At 39.6% G+C, this 25,767-nt stretch overlaps 1 protein-coding gene across 2 annotated transcripts in view; it reads left to right on the top strand.

The window, feature by feature from the left end:
* The window catches only part of LOC150007125 (putative adhesion G protein-coupled receptor F2P), a 40,623-nt gene extending 18,489 nt beyond the window's left edge, over positions 1 to 22,134 (top strand). Inside the window, exons 3-10 of one of the 2 annotated variants that reach the window (XM_090282564.1) lie at positions 297 to 339; positions 1,047 to 1,198; positions 3,113 to 3,346; positions 4,269 to 5,630; positions 11,107 to 11,148; positions 14,318 to 14,377; positions 20,968 to 21,047; positions 22,057 to 22,134. In XM_090282564.1, the coding sequence (XP_090138690.1) occupies positions 297 to 339; positions 1,047 to 1,198; positions 3,113 to 3,346; positions 4,269 to 5,630; positions 11,107 to 11,148; positions 14,318 to 14,377; positions 20,968 to 21,015 (1,941 nt within the window). In that variant the 3' untranslated portion in view covers positions 21,016 to 21,047; positions 22,057 to 22,134. Of the gene's footprint in view, positions 1 to 296; positions 340 to 1,046; positions 1,199 to 3,112; positions 3,347 to 4,268; positions 5,631 to 11,106; positions 11,149 to 14,317; positions 14,378 to 20,967; positions 21,048 to 22,042 lie in introns of both variants that reach the window. The other variant, XM_090282563.1, reaches the window with a different exon arrangement.
* The last annotated feature ends 3,633 nt before the right edge of the window (positions 22,135 to 25,767 follow it).

Below are 25,767 nucleotides of genomic sequence, written 5' to 3'. Positions count from 1 at the left end.
AACCTGCATTAACTTCCCAGTGGATCCACCTCTGCTCATGATGTATTTCTCAGGTAGAATGTATCTCATCATCACCGGAGTGGAAGGATGGCTCCTACCGAATAGCAGTGGGAGAGAGAGTTGTCCAGGCTGAAGGGCACGTGGGGTCATGGGACATGCTTTATGGCCTTAGCTTTTGGTGGCATCCTGTCATCATAACTGATGAAGATGTGGTTGTTGGTCTGTGACTAAAATGAATCAGTGGGCTATAGTATCACCAATTGCTTTCGATGTGAATTTTTATTTTACCTCTCTAGACTGCCAGAAAAAGCAAGGAGAAGGTGTTTGCCAGAACACATGGTATGTAGCAGTTACTAATTAAGTGAAAATTTTACTGTCTATCTGTTGTAATAGAGGGCCATCATCAGCCCTGTCTTATGGCACGGCCAACAGGACTCCCTTATGACTTGCTTTGGGTCTCCCTTTTAATTTTTCTCATATTATACTGTGCCTTTGACTCCTGCTTCCCTGTCCTGCCAGCACTCTGCTCCCTTCTGGTTTGACAGTTCTTTGTTATAAATCCTTTGGATTGAGCCAGCTCAGACTGGGACAGTGGCTAGCACAGATTTGTGAGAATTATTGATGACATAACTCATCATAAAGCTCCAGAGTTGGGAGATTTCTTGAAGAACATCAGGTACAGTGTCCTCCAAACTGTCCCCTCACCTAAGGAACTGAGAAGGTGCTTGGAGGTTCCTGTGGGGAGAGACAGGGACCTAGTTTACTGAACTGTGGGCTCTTCTCTCTCACCTCAGCTGGGCCAGTTACACTTCTGTCTGTTTTCTATATTTGAGTTCAGGATAAGATATTGTTGGAAACAATAGTAGTCTGTCACTGAAATATATGACAATGACCAATCTACTTCAATCTTCCTCGGCTTTACAAAGAAAAGACACTAGATATCCACAAGACTTATGTGCCTTCATGTGCTGACACCTTGGTGACTGACCCATGCAGCCCAGAGTCCAGACCTCTCCAGCCGATGCTGATGCCTTTTATGTTCCCAGGTGCATGCGATGGTGTCTGTGTGGACAATTCCCACTGCATTCAACCTTGCCCTCCAGACACTCCGGGAGATATGGGGTTTGTATGTAGGCAAAAGAAATGGCACAAGATCACTGATACCTGCCGGACTCTTACAGCCTTTAACATCTTTGAGGTAATAATATCTTTTCTCTCACATGCAGAGTAGAGCCCCAGATTAGCAAGACATACTGCACTCAACAAAAGAGAAGGACAGCTCCAGGCAGGGCAGAAGTAGGGGTGGTTGCATCTGAATACATAAACACCCACCTGTCCTCTCTCTACACTAGAACGGCCTTTTAAACTTCGGGCATCTGAAAGTTTGTGCTCCAGTCTCCCACTTCCTGACACAGAGGAACCTGGTCATGTAGGTCAGAGCAAGAAGAGCTGTCTAGAATGAGCACAGCATACATCTTCAATCTGACTCTTAGCTCTTTAATACTCCAAAGCCTGGCTACTCAATGTGTCCTTCACTGAGCAGCAACACAGGGAATTGCTGAGAACTTTAGACATGGCCCCACCCCAGACCTGCTGAATCCAAATCTACATTTTACCAAGATCTCCAGGTGACTTCTGAGCTCAGTAAGCATGAGAAGAGAACTGACATAGAGGGAAGGACTTCATTGTTGAACAAAGAACGTATTTCCACATATACTGAAGTAGTTAAACATTAAAAATAATTCTAGTAAATAAAATCAGATCAAACATTATTTCTTCTTCTTGTGTTTTTTTTTTTTTCTCCTCTTCTAGCAGGGGCTTTACTTTTCTGAAGTTCAGCTCCTGATTTGTTCAGAGGAGTAAATGCTTTAGCATCTCTTGTGTCCTAGCAATATTCCCACCCCCTGACATGGGGCAGAGCCAGGGGGAGAAAGTGGATGCTGTACTTAAGGTTCCCCTACCAGTCTTCAAAAGGCTGCCGACCCCTGGTTTGAAGGACATTGTCAAAGATACATGTGGAGAATGACATATATGTCTTAATATTTAAATACTTTAAGTCAAGCCTATAAACTGCTAAATAAAATAGGTTCTGTCAGCCTCCCATTCCAGAATTCCATTCTGCATCTCAAGGGTGGTGGAAAGTCAAGGCCACACATCCCTAAGCCTTAACACAGGTGTCCCTTTGACACCTCTTAGGCCTACCAGCTGGTGTATCCCTGGCAGCACAGACTTAGGGAAGGCCCTGGACATGGGCATGCAATTGTTGAGTGGAAAATTTGAGTATCTAGAAGCAGGAGCATGAGTCCTGAGTAGGATTATCCTCTAGGTCATGGACTCTTTGTCCTCCGTGATGTGACAGGCTGGAGAAAGGTGTCCACTAAAGCAAGGTTTGGCAATTTTTTTTTAATCTGTAGAGGGCCAGATAGTAAATATTCTAGGCATTGTGGGTATTATGGTCTCTGTTGAAACTACTCCGCTCTGCCATTATAGCATGAAAGCAACCATAGAGAATACTTATAATGAATGAGCAAACCAACTCTCAATAAAGCTTTATTTAAAAGACAATAGGCAGCCAACCTGGGGCCATTTGCAAGCCCTACTTTAAAATGTGGAATCCAGAGTCTGAATCTGTGGAAAATATTGTCTACCACTATTTCTAGCCTTTCTTATCTCTTGGTGTTCAAGTTGATTCATCCAAATCTGTTCAGAATTTCTATTTTTAAAATATGTTCATGTCTCATACTTTGCCCCATGGGAAAAGTAAAAAGATAAGCTTACAGGGCACTAGAAATGTATCTATATGCACAGTATATACACAAAGGCTTGGTGGAAAGTGGTGTGCTAAAGATAACAGATGCTATTTGGATGGAGAGGTTCAGGGGCAGGCAACTGGCAAGGTGGGACTTCCATTTTTTGTTCATACATCTTGGCACTGGGCAGGTTGTTCCACAGCAGCTGTGACTTTGACAATGCAAAATAGAAAAGCATTATGCAATATACAATTGTGTAATAAGGCTGTCCTATATGTTAGTAAAGGTACTTTTACATTTAAAACAAAAGTAGTAACATGATAAAAAAAAACAAAAACTTCTTTGTTTTTGCCATTTCCTAGGAGGATTTAAATACAGTTCCAACAGCTGGAACAAGTATGAAAATAAATGAATATGCCAAGTCTGAGACCATTGTAGATATGTTGATGCAGAGGTGTCCTAAGGATTTGTCCTGTGCCATTACAAACATTCAGCGTTCTCCTCAGATACCAGGAAACATTGCTGTCATTGTGCAGCTCCTATACAACATATCAACAGCAGAGTTATCGACAGATGTGGATGAAACAAAGATGCAGGTGAGTGGCCTTAAATATTTGGGAGAGCATCTGGCGGGGGGCGGGGGGGGTGAGTGGGAAAGGAATACATGTTAGCTGGAACTTTTCGGGGTCCAAGGAGACCATGTCTTTTACTTCAGTATCTCAGATACCTTGTAAGTGCTGAAAGTAAATCTTCATTGAGAAAAATGAATAAATCAATGGAAAAAGTTAACACATACAATCAACAAACATTTAAAGAGAGCACTTACTAGGTGCTGGATTGAACACCGAGGCAAGCTTTTCCAATGTATATTTTGGCTACTGCAAACCTCTAAGAACCATTCTAGGTCCAACAGAGAGAAAGACTTCATTTGTAAGTCAGAACAGGTTGCGAAAATGGAAAATAACTGGATGCCAAGAAGACAGCTATAGATGTCTGCTGCAGAGATGTGAAATGGAAATAGACCCATTTCCTTTGTTTTTGATCTCCAAAGTAGAGGATAGTGAAAAGGAGCTTCTCAGGTCAGTTTCTAATTTGGCATGTTCTTGTACAATGGTATTTAATAGATGTTAATTACATAGTGCGTGCTCTGACCAGGGTAAGCAAATTGCTAGTGTCACCCAGGTATGAAGTATAACTGGTGATAGAATGAGCATGGTGAGGGCTTCCCCCTTGCCGGTCTCACAGGAAGGCATTGCATAAATGGGAGGAGGGCAGTTCCCTTGTAGCTCTGTCCTCCAACTCAAATTTGAACAGCACGTGAGTCATCTGGGGATCTCATTAAGATGCTCATTCTAATTCATTAGGTCTTGAGTGGGGCCCAAGATTCCACATCCTTAAGAGGTTCCCAGGTGGTGCCTATATTTCTGGTTGAAGGACCACATTTTATAAATGGGAAGCTTGAACATCCTGGCAGATTCAGACAATGGCTCGATACTAATGTTGGTTCTTCATTGACAGAGCTACAGCATCATGGCCAACCACGTTCTTGACAGCAAATGCATCTCCAATTGGACCTTCATCCCTGAAAAAAATAGCAGCTGTATGCTGCTACACTCGGTCAATACTTTTGCAAGAAAGCTACTTAGAAATAAACATCCCATTGACATATCAGATGTCTTCATTCATACTATGTACACCATGATATCTGGAGATGACAAGGGAAGGAATTTAACTTTCTCAATGAGAGTTAATGACACCCACAACAAGGTCACTGGAAGGGTGTTGTTCAGTGAAAATGAAGTTCAGAAGGTGCGTTCCCCTTCTCAGGTTGTCAGCATTGCATTTTCAACTCTTGGAGCCATCTTAGAAGCCAGTCTTTTGGAAAAGGACACTGTGAATGGGCTTGTCCTATCTGTCATTTTGCCCAAGGAACTTAAAAGAATCTCACTGGTTTTTGAAAAGATCATGAATTCTGAAGGGAGGGGGACACAGTGTGTTGGCTGGCACTCATTAGAGAACAGATGGGACCAGCATGCCTGTCAGAAGATTCATGAAAACTCCCAGCAAGCTGTTTGCAAATGTAGACCAAGCAAGTTGTTTACCTCATTCTCCATTCTCATGTCTCCACACACCTTGAAGAGTCCCATCCTGATTTACGTCACATACATAGGCCTGGGCATTTCAATCTGCAGCTTGATCCTTTGCTTGTCCATTGAGGCCTTGGTCTGGAGCCGAGTGACGAAGACAGAGATCTCATATTTACGCCACCTGTGTATTGCTAACATTGCGGCCACCTTGCTGATGGCTGATGTGTGGTTCATTGTGGCTTCCTTTCTTAGTGGTCCATCAACACACCACAATGGATGTGTGGCAGCAACATTTTTTGTTCATTTCTTTTACCTTTCTGTGTTTTTCTGGATGCTTGCTAAGGCACTTCTCATCCTCTATGGAATCCTGATTGTTTTCCATACACTGCCAAAGTCAGTTTTGGTGGCATCTCTCTTTTCAGTGGGCTATGGATGTCCTTTGGTCATTGCTGTTATCACAGTTGCTGCCACTGAGCCGCGCAAAGGCTACCTACGACCTGAGGCCTGTTGGCTCAACTGGGACATGACCAAGGCCCTCCTGGCTTTCGTGGTCCCAGCTCTGGTCATTGTGGTAGTAAACCTGATCACAGTGACACTGGTGATTGTCAAAACACAGCGACCTGCCATTGGCAGTTCCATGTTCCAGGAGGTGAGAGCCATCGTGAGAATCAGTAAGAATATTGCCATCCTCACACCACTGCTGGGCCTGACCTGGGGATTTGGAATAGCCACAGTCATTGATGATAGCTCCCTGGTCTTCCACATTCTCTTCTCCTTGCTCAATGCATTCCAGGTAAGTCCAGGTGCTTCTGACCAAGTTCAAAGTGAGAAAATTCAGAAAGAAGTTTTGTGATCAGAAAGTTGTGCCATACTATTTATTTATAAAAGACAATGGATACTGAATTGCCTATTGGGTCAGGAAATAAGCTTTTCTTCCAGAAAGGCCTGTATTCAAATCTTGAGTCCATCATTTACTAATGTGTAACACTCTCCTGGGATATTTGCTTAACTTTTCTAAGCCACATTTTTCTCATTTATAAAATGGGTATAATCTGCCCACTTTCCAGGAGTGTTTGGAAAATGGGATAAAATAATGAATGGGAAAACAGCAAGTATTAAAATGACCTACAGATCACAAGTAGCCTAAAACTAGGCCAAGTTTTAACTGGTTTAGAAATTAAACAGTACCACTTGCTCCAAAATCTGGGTAAGTAACTTGATGTATTTACATATATAAATTTATATTTTATTCTATTTAGAATTTTTAGTTACCACTGGAAACCATCTTATTTCAATAAAGCAAGTCATACCCAGTGGAATTAAAGATAGTTTCCCCTCTCCTCTCCTGTCTTATCTCACCTCTGTGAATTAAAAAATGTTTATAGTTTTATGTATATCATTGCTTGATTTTCTGTGCTAAACAAATACACTTTCAGATAATATAGGGGTTACTCTTTCACTTAAAAATACATCCTAGCATTTTACCAGGTTACTATGGATATATATGTCTCTTGAATGGATACATAGTATTCAATATTCAACAATTCCTTTCTCAATTGAAATTTTCTATTTTTCATTTTTCTTGGCCACAGTTTACCAATGAGTCAAAGTTTATTATATTGAAGTTTAAATATGTAAATAACAACTAATTGAAAAGAAAGCTTTTAATTTTCTAAAAGCCTCTAAAATATTTTTTTTCTGAATGCATACTTATTTTCAAATAAATATTTTACCTAATGAGTAATAGACATTTTAAGTCAAATATTTTCTCATTTTTCTCTTTCAAAATTTAAGTATAAATGATTTATTTACAATAAACATTTTGATGTCTTAGAGAACAATGTTAAAAAATAATAGGGGTTCTAATTTTTTGACTCTCTGTTGTTGTTTTTCTGCATTTCTATAGAATATATTAATTGTTTCTAGTTGGCCAAAAAGTCTGTATGTTTTTTTCCATAAAATAAAAGATACAATTTTTATTTTCATCAATAACTTTATTGATTTGGATATCTGAGCATGTCTGCTATCTCCTGCATGGCAGAACATTGATTGTTCTCAATTAATGTCTCAATTTGATCACCATCAACTGCAACTGGTCTACCCAGACATGGAGCATCATCCACTGAGAAATTTCCAGCACAAAACTTCACAAACCACTTTTGACACATTTGATCAGTCACAGCACCTTCTCCATACACTGTACAAATCTTTTATTTATTTATTTTTTTTGCATTTCAGTTGCATTTTTACCTTTCTTGAAATAATAAAGCATAACATGCAGAAAATGTGTATTTTCTTTCATCTTCAATATTAAAATGGCTACACAAAAATTCACCAATTTTGATTTTTTGTTTGTTTTTAATGCACACTGATATCACAGCTGTCTCACAAGTGCTACTAGAGCCATCTTACAGAAAATCCAAACAAACTTTTTGGCCAACCCAATACCCTACATTTTTTTGTATAGATCTTTGTAATTATCAATTCCCTTACCTATGTTTATGCATCTAGTCACTGATAGGACAGGGATAAAAACCTAGTGTGCCTAAATTTATGTTCAGCATATCCCCTGGATATTTGTCATGAACTTAATTAGTTTATGTCTTGCTCCTCAGTGTTTTCCTTTCCTTCCTCCCTTGGGGCCATCTTAATTGTGGTTTTTGTTTTGGACTAGGCTGTAACCACTTGTCTTCGGTATCATGAGCTCTTTTGCCTGTCATAACAGGACTAACTTGCAATTTAAACTCAGTTTCTGCCTTGACCCCTGACAAAGAGGGTGAGGCTCATCTAAGTACCAGTACTGATGGGAGAGTGAGAAGCCAAGAGCAGGGTTTGGGTGAAGGCCAGACACTGGGGCAGGCATTAGGCAGTGGTGTGCTGAAGCTGGCTTGCACTGGCTCAGGAGAGCTGACTGCTATATTTTCAAGAACTTTGTGAACTAGTTGTAAACACAAACAACACTAAATTATGTAGACTTATAATGAAATAAATCAAATTAAAAACAAAGAAAAATATACTCAAAACTCATCACTTCCTAATTGTTTGTCCACAGTATACTATATTCTTGGGTTATTTGAATCTGCTGTATCTGTATGATGGAAACACTGTATAATGTTATGCCCCTCTCTTCCTAACTGTATGGTCAGTGATTTCATGTTGCTATATTTAAATCAACCATGGTGGGAGTATTTAATTGTGGAGATCAGCAAGTGCTACAAATTAGCAGAGTTCATTACCAGTGTATCAGTGGATCAAGGTATCCTTGGGAGGAGAGAGAGGAGAGCCATAGATCTAGTGAGGAAGGAGACAGAAACAACTGAGTGGGAAGAAAGGAGCAGGGTAGGCAGAGTCTTAGGGTGAACCGAGATGAGAGGAAACTGAAGCTGATGAGCAGACTGAGAAAAAAGACTCCTAAGTATACTAAGAGATCCAGAAGGTGTAGGAGAAAGGCTCTTTGAAAGATTTCCTGGTCCTAGGCCCATGGGAGTACCTCCGCTGGTTTTAAAGCTCAACCAGCCCTTTTACTAGGGAAAGATTATTATACAGGGTGGGGTAACAGTAAATTTACAGTTGTGAGTATTCAAAACACAGAATTTATTTTTGTATTATTATTTATTAATTATTATATTATTTTTCATACAAACAACTTTAAACTTACTTTCGCCCCACCCTGTACAGTAAGTTACTGCCTTGAATGCTACTTTGTCAATCCGTAACTTCTAGTAAGTATATTCTCTTGTATTTACTGAGAGTAATTGTGTGCTGGTAAGATTTGGGGACCCTTACAACAATGGGTGGCTTATGAACAACAAAAATTTTTTTCTCATCCTGGCGCTGTGGCTCAGTGAATTGAGCGTCGGACTGTGAGCCAAGTGTCGCTGGTTCGATTCCCAGTCAGGGCACATGACTAGGTTGCACATCAGGTCCCCAGTTGGGGGCGTGAGTGAGAGGCAACCACACAGTGAAAAAAAAAAAAAATTTTTTTATTTTTCCTCAAAGTTCTGGAGGCTGAGAAGCCCAAGATCAAGGCATGAGCAGATTCAGTGTCTTGTGAGAGTCTGCTTCCTGATTTTCATATGGACAGCTGTCTTCCTACAATCTCACATGGTGGAAGGGGGAAGGGAGCTCTCTGGGGCCTCTTTTATAAGGGCACTGATATCCTTCATGAGGGCTTCACCCTCATGACCTATTTACCTCTCAAAGGTGTGCCTCCTAATACCTTCTCATTGGGTGTTAGGATTTAACATATGTATTTGAGGGTGGGGAACATTCAACCTATAGCAGTAAAGTACATGTTTTTAAACCTGGGAGAACATTTTGGGATTTATCTGCTCAAATTGTGCTTTTCCTAGTAAAAGAATTGCAAAGAAGTTGCTACCACTGAATTCTCAATCAGAAATTAAACTTTATGACTAATATTATATCCAAATTTTCGGAATGATATTTTGTGTAACTTTTCCCAAGGTGGCATGAATCGATGTAAAATGATTGTAGTGGGATATTTTCCTGTTACATATTTACAGCTATGCAGATGCAGGTTGCATAATAAAGAAATTAAACACACACATAGGCGTAGACACACACAGATACACAGAGACATCATATTTACTGAGTACTTATTTTGTGTCAGGCATTATGCTAAAATGTTGAAGATATAAATCTAATTAGTCTAACCTCAAGAAACTGAAAATCTTTCAAGGAGATAAATTCTTCTTAGTCCTTTAGCCAAAGGAACGTATATTTGTGGAGGAAACAAGCTAGAATTGTGGCTCTCAGATCTTTTAAAAATTTAATTCTTGGACAAAGTTCATGGAGATTCTGATTTAAAATGTATTCGTAGTGCCAAAATCAGACAGGGAGGTATTTGTCCCAAGCATCTGGATAGAAATAACGTTGTAACCTCATGGATCATGCCACCAACGGCATTTTGTTAGTAGACCAATGACAGGGTTTAGTAGTCATCTTGTAGGCTAAGAATGTCACACAGAAAAGCAATCTGACAGAAGCACTCTAAGTTTGGAGTACGTGCTTGACTGACTGAATGGAGAGATGCATTTTAGTATGTTTGTTTTTGTTTTGTTTTTAATGCACACTGATATGAGCTGCTGGGCCATCCAGGTACTCACTAGTCCCTGTGAACCCCCCCACCTCTCAGCTGAGCTTTTGCAAGTCACGGCAGCAGTGGGTTTGATATTGGTCCTGCCAATGACCACATGGCTATAACATCTTTATTATTTTGTACAAAAGCCATGTACCTTTATAGGCCTCTGCCTGGGTAAAGGCTCACATTTAATTATGAAATCAGAGCAACTTAACAAGGATGCCTAAATCAAAAGTCATTATCTCACTTCTGTTTTCTGGTGAGCAAAGATCGGAGTAACCACACTTTTAAACGAAATTTTGTCTAATCAATGTTGCTGTCTATCACATTTTGAAAGTTGAGTCTCTGAGCTTCCTTTTCCTTGTCTGCAAAATAGGATGAATACATTTTCCTTTTCTGGGGTGGTTTTGTGCCAATACATATGAAAAAAAAAGATTGAAAATTCAAATGGATTTAGTGGTAGAAGAACAGCTGCCTTTTGACTTTAATGCTGTCTATCTTTATTATGGATGATAAGAGATATTAGAGCTAATTAATTACTTCTTTATCATATTTGGAGCACTTATTTCTAAACACCAATTACGTACTTAGAAATTGAATTTGTTTCGGGTCTTAGTTTTTCTGTTGATTCATGTACTTGATTTTTCTTTGGAATTTTATACCTGTTTTTGGTCATGAATGGGGGAACGAAGTTGAAGGTATTTAATAAAACTGAACATGGATAATTTTTTCTTTTTTATGTGAAAGTTTATTTTATTAATAATTATTCAGAGATTTTAATGCTACCACCCATTGTGACTGTTGCTTGGACCATTATTTTCTGGTGAGATGCATGACTCCTGATGGATGCAAAACACTTTTGTTTTGTCCAAATTTAAAAAAAAAATCTTATAATATACTGGCATGAATCAGGGGTACCCCAAATGTCTGGAACAGTGGTTGGCACATGGAAGGTGCTCTATTAATATTTGTTGAATGGATGAATCTGGGTGTTGCGATCTTAAAAGGAGAGAGTGACTGAATCAAATGGTCTTCATTTCAGTTTTCTTTTTATTACTTTTATCAGTTTCTGAACAGGAGCTGATAATGAATGCTGGTATTTCTTGTTATTTATTATTATCAATATTATTTTGAAAATGGCTCTTCTTCCTTCTTCTGTCTTTCTCAGGGCTTCTTCATCTTGGTGTTTGGAACAATCCTGGATCCAAAGGTACTATAAATTCTTCTTGTTTTTATTTTTCCTGCATTAATAATACTTGGCCCTGAAATGCTTATTTACCTCAATTATTTGTGCAAACACTTGAACAGGACATCACTGTTCTTTGTAATGGAAGTAATATTAGCCATATTTCAAGCTCTTAAGGGGCTAGGCATTTTATGTACATTAGCTTTAATTCTTAAAACAGTCTTAGGTATTTCTATTTTCAATTTTATGGATGAGGAAATGGATTCAGAGTGATTAAGTAACTTGCACACAATCTCTACAGAAACCTACTCTAACCAGTTGAAGCAGAAAAGAAATTTATTATAGCTCACAGTATCATCTTTAGGAAGATGTCACTTTTGCTTGCAGGCATGGAGGCTATACCTATGAATGGTCCTCCGTTCACAGCACAGAACTGCTCCACATGCTACACCTTCCCTACTTTGCTGGGCATGAAAGCACAGCCCACCAAGCCAATGTCAAAGAGTGGATGCTAAGCTAGTGTTGCTGCTACAACTGCCTCAGGGATCACCTCCAACCTGCCTGGTGGGGCCCACTGGTAGCTGCTTCTTGTGTTGTCATGTCTGATTGGCTGAGCTCTGGTCACATGGTTGCATCTTAGCTGCAAGGGAGGCTGGGAAGGTGAGTTCCTGGCTTCTAGCTTGAAGTGCAATGGACTCAAGGAAAGCAATTTTTCTAATACAGAGAGTGAATATAGGTAGTGTGTTGTAAAAACAAATGAAACCTAAGCAAATGAAAAAACACCAAATGTTTACTTAGCCTTCAAAAATCACGCTCTTTGCATTGTACTATACTGTCTTTGGAAATGAGAAAAGCAAATAACTCTCTCAGATATAGATGCAAACACCTTCACTGCAGTATTACTTATTTTTTAATTAATTAGTTAATTAATTTAAAATAAGTGTTATTCTACTACCAAGTTAATATGCAAGGTTTTTACAAAAAACAAAAGATATTCACAATGGTCCTTTCATTTTCTTATGAGGATACCATCACCTGATAAAAATTATTCAGAGATGAAACTTAGAGTATTAGTCTTTTAGCCTTGATATTTTTCTGTACTAGCTGTGTGTCATTGAGAAATCCCTTAAATCGCATGAACCTCATATTCCTCAAAGAGAATTCAGAGATAATAATGTTTGTTCCCTTCCTTTTTTTGCTAGGTTATGGTAAAACACAAAAGCAATTTTGCATGTGAAAACATATATAAAGCATTACATTATTATGTAGTTGTACACCATATTATTATATTTTTAATTAATCTAATACCACAATTAGTATTTGTAGCCAAAGCATCAGCAGCATTATTATTATTTATTAGTGTATGAGTGTTAGGTGTTGTGAGATGTGCAAAAACTCTAAGGTACGGATTAAAACCTCTTACCTTTAAAATTATAATGTAAAAAGTAAATACTGAAAGGTGTTATGATTAATTGACAAAAAGTTGTAAAGTGGTTCCTCCTTATCCATGGGAATACTTCCTAAGATCCTCAGTGGATGCCTAAAACTGTGGATAATACCAAACCCTATTCATACTCTGGGGTTTTTTCCTACACATACATATTTATAATAAAGTTTAATTTATAAATTAATCACAATGAGAAATGAAAACTAATAATAAAGTAAACCAATTATAACAATATACTGTAATAAAAGTTATGCCAGTGAGGTTTCTCTCTCAAAATACCGTACTGTGCTGTACTCACCTTTTCACTTAAAGGAAGCACTTTACAGCTTCTCTCCGGCATGTCCAAATCACCAGCATCACTGCTCTTGTGCCTTGGGGCCATTATTAAGTAAAATAAGGGTTAAGTGAACACAAGTACTACAATACTATGACAGTCAATCTGATAACTGATATGATTATTAAGTGACCAATGGGAGGGTAGTGTATACAGCATGGATACTCCGGACAAAGGGATGATTTATCCTATGCGGTTGAAGCAGAATGGCAGGAGATTTCATTACACTATTCAGAACAGCACACAACTTCAAACTTATAAATTGTTTATTTCTGGAATTTTCCGTTTAAAATTTTTGGATCATGGTTGACTGTGGGTCACTGAAACTATGGAAAGCAAAATCATGGATAAGGGCTACTGAATATGCCAGTAGTCTTTAAGCTTTTAGGATCACCTATCCTGAGATGTGTTTATTATTAATTTACAAAGTATGTATTATGCACATTATGAAACACAGAATTTAAAAGAAAGATAAGAGGAAAGTAATTTAAATAAAGTCTCCAGTATGTCTTTACATATTGCAATTGACTTTGAGTGCAGGAACCCCACACCAGGGAGAGCTCCTACATCATTGGAGCCTGTGGGTGACAAAGAACACTGCATTTTCAGGGAAGGGTGAAGTCACTCTGAGCTAGGGAATTTTGGCATGCATTAACTGTGAAGACAAAACTTCTGCAAGGCCTTGGAAGGTGAATAACATTTTATAGAGCAAAAGACAAGACAGTGCCTATATACAGTAGGAGAGATTTTGAGAAAATGACAGGATGGTCTGAAGTCGGGGGACCCAACCCCTGGCTTTTTCTCTTGGTGGTTGACTAACTTTGTATGCTACATAATCACAGAATCTTAATTTCCTCGGTCGTACCTATCTTAAAGGGCTATTTTTTTTTTTTTTTTTGATAAAATGAGATGACAGAAGTAAAAAGAACTTTAAAGTTATAAAACAAAATATAATTGCTATTTAGTATTCTGCTTTCTTGGTTCTAAAGGCCTTTGCTATATTGTGTAGGATTCTTTCTTTCTTTTTTTAAACCATGGTTAGAACTTCTAGAAAAAGAGTTGACAAACTGTGGGAATATTCAACTATTCAAGTACTCACAAAATATGCTCTCAAAGCTGTGTAAAGAAACCTTCAAACTGGTGGCAAACTGTATTTCTTAGCCATTAGATTCATGTTCAAGGCCCTGATTATAAATCTCCTGCACTAGCTCCACTTTGCTTTTCTCTCCCCATCTCCCCACCTTTTCCCAGATACTTTCACCAAGTTACTGATCTCTCCATGTCCCACCCAAAGGACCTGGCTGGTGACATACTACCCTGCCACAGTATTAGGCAGCCCAAAACACATATTGCTTTCTCATAATCTTTTAATCCATTTTTTTTTTTTTTTTTGGTTGTTGTTAACTATTTAGATAAGAGAAGCCTTAAAGGATCGAATAACCTCTGCAAAATGGAACTCTAGAATATCGGAGGTAAAGCTTTCATATTCATTTTTGTATCTAAAAGTTTGACAAGATAACGATGCTGGAGTTTCTGGCCTATGAAATGTTGTTAAAACTAACCCTTAACACTTTGCAGCATGGAGTTTTCACAGATGCCAAAGGAGTGCCTCTCTGAGCTGTTCAGATTCTTTCTGGAGTTCTGGGAGCACATCCAAAGAGATGAAAGTTGATTTAATTGCATTCAAAGGAAAGTGACAAGGTGGCAAGGCCTGGGGGTGGGGGGGTGAACCTCAAACCAGGCAGCAGGAGAGTGAGGGATGAAACAGGCAAATGAGAGAAGATAAAACATCTCAGATCTCCACAACAGCCCATTCGCTCTTTATGACTCCAATTGATTGAACCACATGCAAACTGAAAATTCCATGGAAACAAATTTTGATCCTACACAAAGAACTATCTAATAACCTGATTTTCTTTTTTATTAAATTGCTTCCCTATTTCTGTTTAAACCTCAGGAAGACTCTGGTTTTCTATTACTATTAAAGAATTTATTTTTTAATTTTTAATTTAAAAAAAATTTTAAGTATATTTTATTGATTATATTGTTATATTGTTACAATAGTTTCAATTTTGTTTTCCTTTGCTCTTCTCCGCCCAGTACCCCCCCTTCCCCAGCAATCTCACCCCTCCTAGTTCATGTCCATGGGTCATGCATACAAGCTCTCCAGCTTCACCCTTTCCCATATTATTCTTTTTCTAAAAATAATTAATTAATTTCTTATAACAATAAAAAATAACAATCCCCCTCTCTCAGACTTAAAACCCTTTATAATCTTATAAAGGACATTGGGCAAAGGTCTTGTGCTCCTCTAGCTGCTTCAAGCTGGGCATGGTCATCGTCCTACCTACCCTTGGGTCCAGAAATTCCTAATAAGAGTGGGGGTGTGGAGGGGAGGGTGGCTTTCCCACATGGGGAAGGATCTTGCAGACTCCGGGTCAGTTGGCTGTCCCTGCACAATAGCATGCTTGGTTTAACAGGCTGGCATCCTTGTTGTATTCTTGGGGCAACAGATTTGGCAAAAGGGTTAAAAGACATCATTCAATCCATACCTAATAGACGACAAAAGGCAGGGATTAATTTTTCAATGTTCCACATTAGGGAAAAAAAAGGGCTTCTTTGGAGGAAGGTGTGCCAGGCACATTCTCACCTGTCTAAAACCCTTTTGCCCACTATACTTAGTTTGGGCTAGGGGAAATATTTTAGGTTTTCCTCCTCTCAGACTTCTGGGCCCTTTCTGTCCAACCCATTAGGATAGAAAAGAGAAACCAATTTTTTAAAGTGAAGCCCACAGATCACCCATACTTCACCAACCCAGCCACTTAGTTCAGCCAAATCATTGAGTCTCAGGAGGCAGTGATGCAGACAGAATAAAGTGAGGCCTATACATACAGATAGTCACTCAGGTAATGAGATCATAGGCTTATGCCTTTTGAAAACAGAAAACACATGTTAATTAATGCAACATAACCCACAAACCAGTCTCTAAATCTGTAAGACTGTCTTATTAGAAAGACATCCAGTTGCAAGGCATTTGACATTCTTCTAGCCTGTAAATTAAGCATCTTTGATGATGCCACAGACCTAGTTTAACTTTCAAATGAAAACAAATTTTAAATGAAGAAACTTTCAAGACAGTTAGCTGCACTATTTTATAGTCTGCCACTGAGCATTGTAATTTTCTTTGAATCACAATTTTTCTTTTTAAGATTACCCTTCTTGTCATTAAAGGGACTGCATTAAGTCCATTTTTAATTTATCCTGTTCATTTGCATAAACACTACAGGAGCAGCAAATGATCACATATGACCTTTAAGTCTGCTTTGCTGGAACTTACATTAGAAATCTTTAAGGTGACTTTCAGTCAGCCATTCAAGGCACAGGAGCTGAGCCACATACCTGCCATTCAGCCTTGCCTGTAAACATCTGTCTTTTCCAAGTCCTTCAGGTTTTCCATTGTGCCTTAAGGTTATTTATAGCCATCTTCCAGGAGAGCAACCTTCATTCCTTCCCTGGAAAGATTGCCAAGGACTGCACAACCAACCAGGGTACAAGGCGTTTTTTTCTCATGGGCTTTTATTACCTTCAAAATTCAATCCTAGTTCCTCAGAGCTTTTTGGTAACAACCAGAGTCCAAGCATATCTCCTTTAGGCATGACATTCCAGTCAAAGTCTTGGTCAACAAAATCTCTATTAACAACTGGTCTTATTGGTTTTATGCAAAGAAACTTATGTCATTACGTACTTCTTCAGAATGCCAAATTCTGGAGGGATCTGGTAGGTAGAAAAATATACAGTGTGAAGGAAAATCCTTGTCCTCCTAATATTCACCAAAATTGCATTTCCATTCTTTATATTTTCTCTTTCTCCCCCCGACTAAAATTTTTTGTTTGTTTGTTTTTCTATTACAGTTGTCCCACTTTTTTCCCTATTGCTTCCCCCGCACAGTCAGTCCCCACCCAGGTGTCCATGGGTCATTTAAGCATGTTCTTTGACTAGACCCTTCCCCTTCTAACCCTTCTCTCCCTCCTCCCTCCCCCCTTATCATTGTTAGTCTATTCCTTGTTTATATACCTCTGGTTCAATTTTGCTTTGTTTGTGTTTTTCATTAGTCTCCTGTAATAGGTGATGGCATAAGGAATTTTTCTTTTGTTGCCTGGCTTATTTCGCTAAACATAATTATCTCTAGTTCTATCCATGTTGTTGCAATTTGTAGAAGTCCCTTTTTTCTTTCTGCTATATAGTACTTCATTGTGTAAATGTACCACAGTTTTTTGATTCACTCATTTACTGATGGGCACTTAGGCTGTTTCCAGCACTTGGCTATTGTAAATAGTGCTGCTATGAACATAGGGGTGCATAGTTTGTTTTGAATTGGTATTTCAGGATTCTTTGGATATAATCCTAGCAATGGAATTTCTGGTTCAAAGGCAGTTCCATTTTTAGTTTTTTGAGGAAATTCCAAACTGTTTTCCATAGTGGCTGAACCAGTCTGCATTCCCACCAAGCAGTGCACCAGAGTTCCCTTTCTCCACATCCTCATCAGCACATGTTGTTTGTTGATTTGTTGATGATGGCCATTCTGACTGGTGTAAAGTGGTATCTCGTTGTGGATTTTATTTGCATCTCTCTGATGGCTAGTGATGTTGAGCATTCTTTCATATGTCTATGGGCCCTCTGTATGTCCTCTCTGGAGAAGTGTTTGTTCAGGTCCTTTTCCCATTTTTTAATTGGGTTGTCTTTCTTCTTGGTGTTGAGTTGTATAAGCTCTTTATATATTTTGGAGATCAATCCCTTGTCTGAGGTATCATTGGCAAATATATTTTCACATATGGTTGAATCCCTTTCCATCTTGCTGATGTTTTCTTTTGCTGTTTTTCTTTAGTTTGATGTAGTCCTATTTGTTTATTATTTCTTTTATTTCAATTGACTTAGGAGATTTATCATTGAAAATGTTGCTACGTGGGATATCTGAAATTTTCTTGCCTATGTTCTCCTCTAGGACTTTTATGGTGCCAAAGCTTACATTTAAGTCTTTGATCCATCTTGAGTTTATTCTGGTGTGTGGTGTAAGTTGGTCATCTAGTTTCATTTTTTTGCATGTTCCTGTCCAGTTCTCCCAATACCATTTGTTGAAAAAGCTCTTTTCACTCCATTTTATGTTTCTTCCCCCCTTTATCAAATATTAGTTGACCATATAGACCAGGGTTTATTTCTGGGCTCTCTATTCTGTTCCATTGATCTATATGTCTGTTTTTATGCCAGTACCAGACTGCTTTGATTACCATGGCCTTGTAGTATAGTTTGATAACAGGTAATGTGATTCCTCCTACTGTGTTCTTCATCCTCAAGAATGCTGTGGCTATTCGGGGTCTTTTTGGTTCCATATAAATTTGTGAAGTATTTGTTCTAGGTCTGAGAGATATGTCATTGGTATTTTAATAGGGATTGCATTAAATCTATAAATTGCTTTGGGTAGTATGGCCATTTTTAATGATGTTGATTCTTCCCATCCATGAACATGGTATATGCTTCCATTTATTTGTATCTTCCTTAATTTCTTTCTTCAGTGTTAAAAGTTCTTTTACCTCCTTGGTTAAGTTTATTCCTAGGTACTTTATCTTTCTTGTTGCTATGGTAAATGAGATTCTTTTTTCTAGCTTCTATTTCTGATATTTTATTGTTGATGTAAAGAAATGCCTTAAATTTCTGAATATTGACTTTGTACCCTGCTATTTTGCCAAATTCACTTATTAGGTCAAGTTTTTTTTTTTTTTTTTGTGGAGTCTATAGGATTTTCTATGTATACTCTCATGTCATCTGCAAATAATGACAGTTTTACTTTCTCTTTTCTAATTTGGATGCCTTTTATTTCTCTTTCTTGTCTGATTGCTGTGGCTAGAACTTCCAGTACTATGTTGAATAGGAGTAGAGAGAGTAGACAGCCTTGTCTTGTTCCTGACCTCAGGGGGAATGCTCTCAGTTTTTGCCCTTTACTAACCTAATTTTCAAGTGGGGCTGCTCGCCATGGTTACTGAAGTTGTCAAAGAAAGTTAGGGGTCTGGTCAGTGATTGGATGGTATACATGCTCTTTCACTTATCATCACTTGTAGTATAGTTATACAAAGTGTGATCCATTAGTGTTTTGAGTGAGGGAAAAACTGAAATAATTTTACATGGCAGTGAAAGAGGGGACTCAGGGTCAGCCCAGGGAACATACCCAGAAACAAGAGAAGAGGATATCTACAGTTCCAACACCAGGACCTGATGGAATCCACGTGGGCCAGTATGGGCTGGTGTTACAGGGGATTTGCAAGGAAAAGGGTGATGGCTCATTCGAGGGTCTGGGCACCCTGTACCTCTGGTTAACAGTATTTCCCCCTCCCTATAATCCTTACTTTATTTTATTCCTTCTCTTTTGTTTGCCTTAGTCCCCTTCTTCTCTTCTTTTTCTTCCCTTTATTTTTCTATCCCCTTTCACCTTACTCTTACCAAAACTTTGATTTCATTCCTAGTCCTTAGCTTTATACCTGGGAGATCTGACCCCTCCACATCCCTATCTTATGAAAAATAAACAAACAAAAAAATTAGCAACCCCCACCCATGCCTCTGCCAATCTTACCCTGTTTTTCTAAGAATATAGCAGTGGTTCTAAAGCAATGATACTAAACTTTGGCCTCACACTGGAATCAATCAGGAAGCTTTAAATAATCTTGCCTGGGTCCCACCCTGGAGGTTCTAACTGAACTGGTCTGCAGTGTGGTTTGGGTTCTGGGTGATTCTAATATAGTCAAGGTTGAGACCCACCCACCTAAGCCTTTCTGAAGTCTGTTAGCATTATAAATATTTTCTTTAAACCAGCTCACCTGATGTAGAATTCCCTACTCCCTCTCTCTGGTCTGCCACCACACTCTTAGGAGAGACATGACACTTTCAGTCCCTCCCAGTGTAGCATGGCTCCTTCCCTTATGTATTTTCAGTATCAATCCATTCAGCCACAGGGAAATTGTTCTTCAGTGCTTTGGAAAAAAAGTCATTTTTTTAAAAAAGACATGTCAGAATCATACCCAGACCTTTATTTTCAGTTTTTGATTGTCTGAGTCAGTGGTCAGTGGTTTTTAATGCTGGCTGTACCTTAGAAACACTTAGAGAGCTTTTTAAAAATACCACCATCCTGGCCCCACCCAAGAAAAATTTAACCAAAAAGTGTTAGAGGTAGGGCATAGTCACTTTTTTTAAAAAGCTCCCCAGTGCTGATTCTAAGTGCTGCCAGGGTTAAGAACCATTGGTCTAGGTCCTAACTAAATTTGGCCTAACTTCTTCCAATCTTTTCTTTACTCTGCTCACTAGTTTTCCATCATTGCAAGTCAGTTTTATCAGTCCTACTCAAAAAAAGTAGACTTAGCATCAGTTTTCTCCTCTCCTGCTATGCAGGTTCTGATCCTTAGGTGGTAATCCTCTACAGTCCAGATTTGTCCAGATTTAACTCTTTCTTCTTGTGATACCTGCCTGGAGAGTATCAACCTCAGGTTCCCAAACCCAGGACAATCAATGTGCTTGTTTGTGTTCATTTTATACTCCATGTGATGAATTAATCTATGCTCATGTGGTAATAATTCTACCAGTGAGTTAATGCATTACCTATCTTAGGCAACATATACCTTTAAAAAAAAAAAAAAGGTATTTTAGATTCAGACTCATCACAAGGGGATGGCTATAACACTGAGGATTTCAGCAGGCCAGCTGAGAAGGAGCGATTCGGGGGCTAGGAAGCATATTAGTGTTGATCTCTTCCTCGTCTCTCTGCTCACCTACCTTCTCCCATCTGCCTCCCAAACCAGAGGCTCCTTCTAGAGAAGAAGCCAGGCTAGGTCAGGGAGTGGGGATCTCTCCCACCAGCCTGTTCCTATGTTGTCAGTGGTTCTAAATACAAACCGGGAGAGGGAGAAATTAAAATGATAAAATAAATTGCTGTAGGCTACAGATCTCCATGTGCTTTGGATAATTGTGATAATTGGAAACAGACTAATAATAAGTGAAATTATACTTCTGTCTTCAACAGAACCTTTCTTCTGATTACTCTTGTCATCCGACCAAAGGACCAAGCTAACAAACCAACCTTCTACACTCCTAATATGGGAGGTGAGTGCAAAGCAAGTGGATTCCCATTTATATGGCATTTCTTTAAGTAAGTCACAATTGGATGATTTGTGATTGGAAATTATTTTTTTCCTATGTGACCTATTCTCATCTAGCTAAGGCCACAAATATATTCACACTTCTCATTCATATAGTACTGAAATTTGGGTTGTCCTGTGAAACAGTCAGACCTGTCTGAGAATCCTCTTTAATTAGCGTGGGTGTATTTAAGAGGAGAGTGAGCAGAGGTGCCAGCTCTACAGAGCTGCTCCTTCTCCTCTGCCTCCTGTCTAGTTCCCCAGCCCCAGGACATCCTCCATGGTATCAACAATATCCCTAGATTTCCCACTGTGGGGAATCTTTTCCTTCCAGTTAAATGATCAAGGAATTATGATAAACACTATCAATGTGAGGCGTCAGGGATAATGTAGAAGCAAATTCACATTTGAAGATCGTGCCTGAGAGATAGAGACACAGTTAGAGAAAGGAGAAGCAGGGGGAAACAGAAATAGAGATACTTACCAAGAGGCATGGCAACTCACTATTGGAAGAAAGTCATCCAGCTACACAGACATATGCAAAGGGTCTTCCAATTTCTGTGTTCACGTCCCTCTAGATCTAGAGAGGGATTGGGCAGGGAAATGGAGACACTCACACTGGGACACCCAGATTCACAGTCATGCAGAGAGAGACCCAGAGAAATACAAAAACAGAGAGACACACACAGACTGACAGAGAAAGAAAAAGAGAGGCAGAGAGAGGCACCCAGATAGGTAGAGAGAGCCCACTACTCCCACCCCAACGCATCAGATTCCAGCAACTTCTGTCGCTGAAATCTTCTGCAACAGCCCATGGCCTTATACAAAAAAAATGGGTATTTTGCAAGAGGAAAGAAAGTGTTTCAGCTTAAAGAAAGAATGAACCAATAATGCAGTTGTTGTGAGGCTTTGGGGTCTTGCTGTTGTATATTAAAGCTGTGGTTTTCTGTTCTTGACAAGGTCATACATTCCAGGAATGGCAGAACCTCCAGGAGAAATGTGCTTATTCCTATCTTCTTGCCTCTGGGGAGTATGAAGGAAGCCTCCCAGGCTGTGGTGCTGATGGAGGAGGGAATGACATGCAGAAAGGATGGAAGGTCCCTCTGCCTGCCTACTTCTGTGCTGTTAACTGCTTCTCCCTCATCTACTGGCAATGTCTGTGTGCCATTCCGGGCATCCAAAAGGGAACAGAAAGACAACATGGGCCACAGCTGGACCTTGGTCTTCTCAGGACCTGCAGCTTCAGGCAGTAGGTCACGTTTACCCCCAGGCTCTGGCTCATCTTGGCAAAGGTGCCCTGGGATGTCACCTGGCTGGATTCTGTCAGTTGCTGAGGGAGAGGCCCTCATGAATAGTCACCCACAGTTGGGCTGACTCTAAATAGGTCATTCATAGCTCTTTGTACAAAAGAAATCTTACTGCTGGCATATTCCACTCCTCCAGACTTAAACTGGTCTTCAGGCTCCCAGTCCTGGACTTTCTCCAAAGATAAGGAACCACTGAGGTATTCTGTCTACTCTGAAAATGCAAAATTAACCCCCACCAACAATATGTTTTTTTGAAACTTGGGATGAGGAAGGGGAAATATCATGTTTCAAGTAGAGAGCTGCTCATTTTCTTAACTCATACGTAAACAAATTCAACATTCAAATCAGGAGCCACCTGATAGGAGAACAGTAGCGCAGATACAAACTCCTTTAGAAAAAAATTATAAGCTCCTTTATAAAGCAAGTACACAGGCTAATGCAGCAGAGGAAAATTAATGGATAAAGGAAAAGGAGGCAATGGGAAACCCCTAATTATCCAAGAAGCCTGTGTTAATGAAGTTACATTACAAATGAGAACATGAGACTCACATTGGGAATGAGTGGGGTATCTCTCTCTTTCTCTCTCTCTGTCTCTCTCCCTCCCTCCCTCTCCCTCTCTCACTCCCCCTCTCAATCTTTCCTCTAGATAAGAAAGTTTGAGAAATAAAAATATAATAAAGATGTCAATCAGAAGGTAGAAAAACACACCAATCTGGAGAATGGATCATCTTCCAAGTGGCATTGCTCACGTTGGGCCACCAGTTGCCATTTTCTCAAATGAAGTCAGAGAGTGATTTGAGCTCAACATTTTCCAGTATTTCTGTAGGGTTTCTTCAAGGGAAGGGAGTGGGACAGGCACAATGCTGGTTTCTCAATGCAGAGCTTTCAAATATAAAGAAATGTCACTTATCCAGAGTCGGCGGCGGCGGCGGCAGCCGTCCGTCTCGAGAGACGATGGTGTAGCTTCTTAAGAGTCTATCTGCACCGCCGAGAATGGCTGTGCAGTCCGACTCGGGAGTGACATGGTATCTGTCTCCTCCCGTGTTGAATCGACATCTTGCGATGACGCTGAAGCTACAGAGCCTGGGCAGGGTAATATGGAGGGTCTGCTGTTGCCCATGCAGCAGACCCCCCCCTCTCTTCGCAGCTGAAGGATCCAAGGGAAAGACGGAGTCGATACAGCTTGGCTTCAGGTGCGCCGCAGGAGTTGCCGGTGTTGACTACAACGTCAAACCGCCTTAGGGACTCCGGCTCCGGATTTTCTGTCGGGGTTTACTCCCCTAGCCTTTCCCCTGAAGAGGTATGCCGCAAGGCAGCGGAGGTTTTTTGGAGTCAGAGTTTTCCTTCTCTGATGTGCCCTGACTGGAAGATCGAACCAGCGACACTTAGCTCGCAGGCCGACGCTCAATCCACTGAGCTAAACCAGCCAGGGCACTTATCCAGAGTAATATATTGAAATGAGGAGGGAATCTCATGAAGTCAAATAGGTATAGTCTTACAAATATGGAACTTTAGAAACTACTGGATCTGACTCTCATTTTACAGATGGGAACACTGAGCATGAGGTGTGGGGGGCGGAGAGAGACACATTTCATATACATTGAGCAGTCACATCTAGCATAAAAGCACGTTCTACTCCAATAGGATGGCAGGGAAAGCATTCCACCTAGGGATTATTATTAACCAAGAAAGGCCTATGGGTGCTAAGAGGGCCACTCTGGGATTATTTGGGAATCTCTTGAACAAGCAGCTCTGTCTCTCCTGCAGCCCACAACCCAGTCTGCCCATTCCCGAAAGATGTCAATAAACTTGCATGGATTAGGTTGACAACATGTTCAATGTCCTCTTTACACTTCACCAGGGAAGTGGCTTAGTCGGGTGGCTCATGAAAAAATTGGTGCTAAAAACATCTAAGGCAGATACACGGTGATCTTTGGCAGTTATTTGAATTTCTTAGACTTTAATTTTTTCATCTATAATTTGAGGAAACTAGAGCCTACCTCATAAGGTTGTTGTTAAGATTAAATGAATAATTGTGGGTAAATAGTAGAATAGTACTTGGCAAATAATAATTACCCATTAAAATGTTAGCAGTTTTCATTAGAGTACCTGTGAATTCATGCACACAGACACACGCAAATACACACAATGAGTTTGCATGTAGACATTCTCGTGAAACTCAGTCCAACGACTTCTAAATAAAAGAGTTAAACATTTGATTCAACATGAGGGGTGTCAGCCAGCAAAATCTACTGAGCTTGCTATTGAATAACCCTTTCACTGAATGTTACCATGGTTGGAAAATAGAGTTCCCTTCCCAGGGAAGAGTATCCATCATGGGTTCTGCTCAGAACACCCTGTGTCTGAGCTCTGCTTCACTCTTTGCCTTCTCTGTGAAGTCTTTCTGCATTAGTTCAACCAGAAGTGCTGATTATCCCCACCTGATTTCCTTTAATATTTAATAATCTGTGCCATTCACTTCATATTTAGTATTTATTGTTACATTGTTTAACTTTAGTCTTTTTGTGTGCATATGTTTCCCAGATAAGACTGTAAACCTTTGGAGACAGAATTACTTATGTTTGTTAGCATGTTCCTCACTTTTGTATGCCCAAAGTGCAGAGCAAAGTGTCTTCTGTGTTTAATAAAATCCTTTAATTACACAACCAAAGGTTTGATGACACTGGCTTTTCAATTTCCAAATGACCTGGTACTTAACTAGCAACTTCAATGGAACTGGCCTATTTCCACAAACATCGCCTCCTATATCTTCTTTACTGTAAAAGGTATAACAAAATGCCTCTCCCTATTCCTCTTTATTGCCAGCATTTCTCTTGGTGATATTTAAATGGAGGTTTGCATTACATTTGGGGGCCAAGAAGACACATAAAAGCCACTAGGACAGGGGTGTGTGGAACTATTTGGTGGTGAGAAGGACAATCCATACTGGTTACCATGTCAGGTCATGTGATGCTTCCTGCAAGTGGAGACTGTGCCTTTGGTCTGAATTCCCCATGGCTGCGCCCCCAGGTAGAGGTTCAGTAAGAACAATTTGGCCCAATAACAAAAAATTAAAACAAAAATCTCTTTGGTGCTAAGGTAGGAATAGGATCAGGGCTTACTGGTCAGTTTCCTAGTCATTTTTCCCAAGTTCAGCATTAGTACAAGCAAAACTCGATAGCTTTTAAAATTATCAACAACAATGGTACAACCTTGCACTTTATCCCCCATGTCCTAACTATACCAGTGCAGTAGATTCAACACAGAGTCTCATGTCATCATCCGAGATAAAGGTGAGAAATTGAAGGACAAACAAGTGACTCATTTTAATGGATATGCTTCAGACAAGAGAAACCTGTAATTTCTCTTAGGCGTGCT

The sequence above is a fragment of the Furipterus horrens genome, unplaced genomic scaffold (genome assembly GCF_987537825.1).
Source record: "Furipterus horrens unplaced genomic scaffold, mFurHor1.1.pri manual_scaffold_6, whole genome shotgun sequence".
Lineage (NCBI taxonomy): Eukaryota > Metazoa > Chordata > Mammalia > Chiroptera > Furipteridae > Furipterus > Furipterus horrens.
This window is presented reverse-complemented; position numbering and strand designations above follow the sequence as displayed.